General features: G+C 33.2%; 1 protein-coding gene across 1 annotated transcript; it reads right to left on the reverse strand.

The window, feature by feature from the left end:
- Positions 1 to 1,183: 1,183 nt before the first annotated feature.
- Positions 1,184 to 5,817, reverse strand: LOC149181616 (WRKY transcription factor 72A-like). The gene is made up of 5 exons (XM_089418363.1): positions 5,013 to 5,817; positions 4,268 to 4,426; positions 3,308 to 3,817; positions 3,071 to 3,184; positions 1,184 to 2,294 (listed from the first exon to the last, which is right to left on the reverse strand). Exons 1-5 carry the CDS (start codon positions 5,322 to 5,324, stop codon positions 1,476 to 1,478), a joined length of 1,914 nt encoding a protein of 637 aa, XP_089274489.1. The 5' UTR covers positions 5,325 to 5,817; the 3' UTR covers positions 1,184 to 1,475.
- Positions 5,818 to 6,585: the final 768 nt, after the last annotated feature.

A 6,585-nucleotide genomic window follows, 5' to 3' on the forward strand; every position in this document is an offset into this window, starting at 1 on the left:
CTTTGTGTGGTGCACTAGAACCTACCCAGTTACCTTTGGACATGATTTATCTCCACACATACTTTACTTTTGAACAAAATCTACTTTTACACATGTCTTTCTTTCGCAAAAACTTTACCCCAACACATGCTTTACATCTACACATGGCTTACTTCCAGTAATTTTAGACCTAGTAAGATTAGGGAGAGTTATCGTACAAGACTGTAGACATTAATATATGCACATACATGTTTCCCTTAATAAAATTAATAAATCTTGTTTCTTGAAAAAAAAAATTATCACATAAGTATAAATTCCTCTACAATTCTTTCCAAGTAAATCCTCTCCAATTCTTCCCAAGTAAAAGCATGAGAATTACATTTGGACATAGTATCCTCTTTCACACATGGAATAACCCTAGCTAAAGTTTGTGCATAGCTACATTTTGTGTAGAGATAAAAGGGTAAGTCCCACTACTCCACACAAAGTAGGCTCAAAAACAAATATTTAATTTATAATCGTTTTTAGAAACGAGCAAGATATTTAAACTTGAGTGTAAATGATAAATAATAAAGTTGTGGTGGATAAAGTATGGGTAAATTTCCATGATCAAGAATCTTGTTACATGTTTCTTTTAAAATTTGTATATGTTTAAATTATATATTAATTCTTTTATCATTAATGATGATTATTATTATTTTTGAAAAAAAATATAATTTATTTAGTCCATGACTTAGCATAGGAAATATGTTAGATATCTAACACTAATGCAAATAATATAAAATAGATATGTATTTATGAAGGGTTCCAACCCTTACCTTTTTTTGTGTAAGCTCACAAAGCTAAATTTCCTATTTTAAGAAACTATTTATTTTAATTTTTATTATGTTGTCCTAAGGGGTGGTTCAATTGGTAATCGAAGTAATGTAAAATATGTAAAGACAGAGAGATTCAAGTTTCAAATCCCCTTGGTTCCACCTTACAAAGACGAAGAAGAGAAACAACAATATACCCCATAAATTTATTAATAATTACACACATAAAATCATTAAAAATCTTTTTATAACAATAAAATTTATAATATATTAACTTTTTTAACAATTTTCTAAAATGGTTTTAATAGCATAGCTTTTTAACACTTACTCATATAATTTATTTTTAATATTAAGTAGAATTCACATATCCATATAAATCATAAAATAGATAGTTTAGAAATTATATGCATAACAAAAGCTTCATCGGGAAACAGTTTCAAGGTAATAGCATAGCTTTTTAATAGTTACTCCTTATATAAGTGGAAACACTGATCAAATTGTGGAAATTAAGTCACTAAATTATACATATGACAATCTTTTTCATGTTCCTCAAAACACCTATCAAGAACCTGTCATGATCTCGCTTTCACCATGACATGTTGCAATGTCGCATGAGAAAGGGCACACATAATACCACCAGTCTGTGACTTATTAAGTGTGGGAACTGATGTCACCATTGGTTCATAGCAATGCTCGATCGCTTGATCCAGAGTGAGCTTGAGTGGTGCCTTTACTGATAATGGAGGTGATAGCATTTGCAATGGCAGCTGTGAAGTTGGGATGGGATGTAATGGCAGCAGTTGCAGCACCGATTGTATCAGCTAAATTTTGCTGTGATCCGGACGAATTGTCGCGCTTTGTAGCTACATCTGCCACAATATTCTGAATCAAAGTATGGGTTGAAGGCCTTGATAAAGCTCCTTGAATCACTCTTGAAGGATCAACAGGAGGTGGACGTTGCTGGAACTGTTGGCTAGCGAGATCATTATAAGGTTTGCTGTATGCATGAGCTTGGTTGTAATAGACATTGTTGTTATTATTATTCCAGAGATTTGAGCCTGTGGGTGGTGTCCAAGAATGGTCGGGAGCCATTACTGAGCTGTTATGAGAAATCAAGCTCGGTCCGACCGATGTATATCGAAAATGAGAGGGGAAGCTGGTGGCCCATGGAGTTCCTGCTGATCCAGCAGTACCCAACTGTCTGTTTGGTTGTGAATTGAGATTGTTTGTAAGATCAATGGTGATTGAGGGAAAGGAATCGTTTGAGATGGTGATGTGAGGATTGGATGCAAGGAATTGATCCATTCTGTTATTGCCGGCCCCTGGGAAGTATGGATTGGTATTCATCGATTCGAGGCTGGAGGTTGATCCAGACATAAGCATGCCAACTGCTGCAGCAGTAGTGGAGGCCATGGCACTTGCAGCAATTGGAAGAGGATGATTGTGTGTCCCTTGGTATGTTGTGACTAGTATAGACATGTCTCCAGGACATCTTTGTACCTGCATATAGTCAGAAAAACAGTATTTAACTCAAAAAAAAATTAAGCAATTATGTAGTCATAAATTACTTTTAAAATTCATGGCAAATATTATGTATCATGTACTGTCTTAACGATTAGTTTACTTCAAATTCATTTTGTCCAATTTATCTTGTCCATTAAATATCACTTTATTTATATTCAATTAACAATATGGAGAGGCATTAAGTTAATGGATTCTTAGTTTATTCCAAATTCATTTTGTCTCATTTATCGTGTCCATTGAATATCACTTTATTTATATTCAATTAACAATATGAAAAGACATTAAGCTAATGAATTCATTTTGTCCAATTTATCTTGTCCATTGAATATCACTTTATTTCTATTCAATTAACAATATGAAAAGACATTAAGCTAATTATTATCTTGGTGTATGGTGCATGAAGTGGTTTAAGTGCCAAACTAATTATTAGTTTATTGACTTTACATCTTCTTCATTGAATAATTATTAGTTTATTGACTTTACGTCTTCTTCATTGAATAATTATTAGTTTATTGACTTTACGTCTTGTTCATTGAATAAGAAGAAAATGATAATCAATAAATAAGATACAAATTAATAAAACAATCATTAACTTACAGCATGATGCTTAACGTTAAAAAAACTCAAATTATACTAACCTACCAAAAGTAAAGTGATCATCAATAAATAAGATATAAAATACACATTAATAAGGCAATTATTAATTTACTGCAGGGTGCCTTAACATAAAAAAGAACTCAAATTATACTAACCTGCTTCCGGACAGGACATCCTCGGACAACTATGCAGCGATAATATGCTTTAGGGCAGGGATTGCCCTTGGATATCTTTTGACCATACTTCCTCCAATGGCAACCATCGTTCATCTGAAACATCAGTTGTCAGACAATGCTGTCAAAATCTTATCAAAAATGATACTTTTACTAAGAAATTTGTAGAATATTCTCCGAAAATTTCCAAACAAAAATGCTGGGGGATCTGAGTCTTACTGTTGGTGCTTCACATCTAGCCCGTACAGAAACTCTGGCTTTTCTCAAAGTGGGTGCAATTTCTGAGTTGTTGCCCAAATCCACCTTCTTGTTTGGCGGCCAAGATCCACCTTCTTGTTCATATGTATTTTCGTGTTTAACTTGAGAACCATTTTCAGGGCTAGGAGGACATGCCTGGCTTTCAGCATTTGGCAAATCCATGCAGTCCATCTTTATTAAACCGCCATCCGATCTAGTAGGAGTATCACTTCTGGTGGAAAGGTTCCCCTCACCAGATTCTCGGCTCGTCCCTTCATCCATAACATTTAAAGATAGGGTTATGTCTTTGAGATTCTCTACCGAACCCCCATCGACACTGTCTGACCTCACTTGTATTTCCTGGTTTTCAGTAAGCTGCAATTTTCTACTCTCTGCACTTCGTGTGGTTTCTTCATTACTGCACCGTTTAGTTGATGGGTTTGTGCAGAGAGAGAGTGCCAGTAGTGATTCATCTTGTGGGCGTTGCAGATCCTGAATAACAGAAGAACCATTGTTATCAAATGCATTAATAGAATTTATCTCGATCAAATGGCCCCTATAACTGGATTTCAGAGTTCAAGCTTCAGTGATTGTGATTCATAATGTTTTGATGTAGTTTTTCTTTATTTATCACACCTAAAAAAATTTTAGAATCAACTCATGTGATTCTATGATGATAAATCATATTAATTAGTTTAAAATCCCAGAATTTACAGACATTGACCGCACCCATGTCAATCTCATTCTGAAATATTCCTAGAATCAAAAATCCATATAAAAATGCCCATTCAAAACTCACCCAAAACTTTCATTGTAATGAATTTGGAAGAAATACATCCCAAAAAAAATAGGATCTCAGCTAATCCAACTGCAACAGCAATGTCATGTGCATGATTCTAGACTGTCAGTGACTTGCCATCCTAGGTAATGTTAAAAACTCACCTCTTCTCTCAGTTGCAGGTTGTTTTGCTGTTGTTGCTGCATAAAACTGAACATATGCATCCGGAGATTATGACAACTATTTAGTCCCCGAGACAAATCCATTTTCAGATTATCATTTTCCTTTTTGATTCGGTCCATTTCGATTTGTAAAGTTTCAATCTGTTCACAGAAGATCAAATAAATAATTCAATCATACAATCTATATACTGAAATACAATTGGGGAGATCAAATTACAGTCAACGATTCACTACCAGTTAGAATCTACACTATTGAAACTTGTTAGACATTAATGGGAACCATCAATTTGTTTCGGATCTGAGTAATTTTCAGTGTGATCTGATTCTCTTTCTTTCGACCTTCGAAGGGTTTCTCCTAGTGGGTCTGACCAGGCTCCATATTTCGACGACGCAAGTTTTTTTTCCTACAATATATTGTTTTTCACTCCACCCATGGCAAGAATGAAGTTGTTGGTACCAGATTCTCTTATATTTATGATGGTTTATGATAGTTGAATGAAGTTGTTGAAATCAAAATATCCTATATTTATATTCATTTAAAATATTTTAAACCATTATAACCATCATAAAAGTATCAAAATTGGTTTAAGAAGATAATAATGGTTCTACTCCATTATCTAAGATAACCCAATTGACAAAAACACTTGTAACTCATAAATAATTGATATCAAAATATTATTACTTCTAAATTGGTGTAGTACCAAAAATAATCAGATATAAATCTTACCTTCTTTTGTTGATTGATTCTAGTAATAAAAGGCGTAGGAATCCTTGATGAATCAGGTTTATCATTGTGATAATTATCATGAATCTGTTTAGAATTCTCCGCAGCCCCACCCTGCTCTTCCACAGATGGCTGTAAATTGTACACCAATTTGCTATTTCTATTCTTCGGTGATATATCAGTCTTCTCCTTCTTGAAATCCGACACAAAGCCTTCATACCCTTCACGATTTTGATCTTGCAGCTGAACAGTCAAATCAATCTCTGTAACTCCCTCCATGGCCATCCTCTGTCCAGGATTGCAATTACTTTTCATGGACTCCTCTCCGAAAGGGCTTTTCTACTCACAAGTATGCCTCACATCCAAGACTGACCGATCTGTTTCCATAGCCATTATCAACCCAAACCAGAGACTTTCTCGAGCATATTCTCGTTTAAATCAAAAAGAGAATCCGCAATATGTAGGTCACCGTTGAAAGCTTGCACAGAAATATACAGAGCTACTGGATCCTCACCAGGAAGGAAGGAGCAGCGAAATCTTAAAAATGAAATTGTGAATCACAGAAACAAGTTTCCCTTTAGCTAAATTGAAGGGATCACATCTTTAGTTGAATTGAACTGATCCCATCTAAATATGAATGATCCATTTACTTGTACATTAATTTTCGATGTGGAATCTAAATTTTTTGCATCCTAATAAAATTGTACAAATTTCCAAAACTAAGGTCAAATTTTAATTAAAAAAACACTTGCATGCACTACCAAAGTAAGCTTTGGTCAAATTTTTCAAAAATTGCGGGTACAACGAGATTAACATAATGTTCACATTTTGTGGAACTTGCCCTAAAAAGGAACATAAGCGCCGCTACATGTACAGTAAACTGCCCGGAGGGGAATTTGGATAGTTATCTGTGGTTTCCCAATGTGGACAGACGTGCAGAAACGTTGACCTCTTCTACCAATGGCGGACGCCTTTCTATTTGTCAATTCTTTTACCGACAATACCACCCACATAGTCCGTGGATGGAAAGTTCTTTGATAGGTATGGATATGATTTGAATAATCATTTTTTCTTTATTCATTTATATTAATTATTTTTAAATAATTTGTCTTACTTGGGTAGGTGATACCAAGTTCATATTTAAGAGGTCGGTTTTAATTTTATATAAATAAAGTCGGTAAATATATTTAATAAATTATATATTAAAGCGTTCCATGAAAAAGTTTTATAAAATAATATTTATATATATTGATTTAATATTTTAATAATAATGATAATAATAATCTAGGGAATATTTAAATTATAATATTTTCATTTAGGATTTATCAAATATAAAATTGAAAATCCGCATCAAAATCCAGAAAGTAAAATTGATTGTTAAGTGAAGCATTTTAATTTTGAAACTTTTTAAATAAATAATAAAATAATAAAGTATAAAAGGCATTGATTGCATTTTAAAAAACAGAAGCAAACTTCATTATAAAAAAATATTAATTTTAGTGAGGATAATAATTTATGATAAAATCTAATTGTATGTAATATTTTAATTGTTAAATGGTTTTATTTTTTGGTATAT

Source organism: Pinus tabuliformis, chromosome 3_2, assembly GCF_031772625.1.
Source record: "Pinus tabuliformis cultivar Carrire ecotype Pingquan chromosome 3_2, CPIR1, whole genome shotgun sequence".
NCBI classification, from domain to species: Eukaryota; Viridiplantae; Streptophyta; class Pinopsida; order Pinales; family Pinaceae; genus Pinus; species Pinus tabuliformis.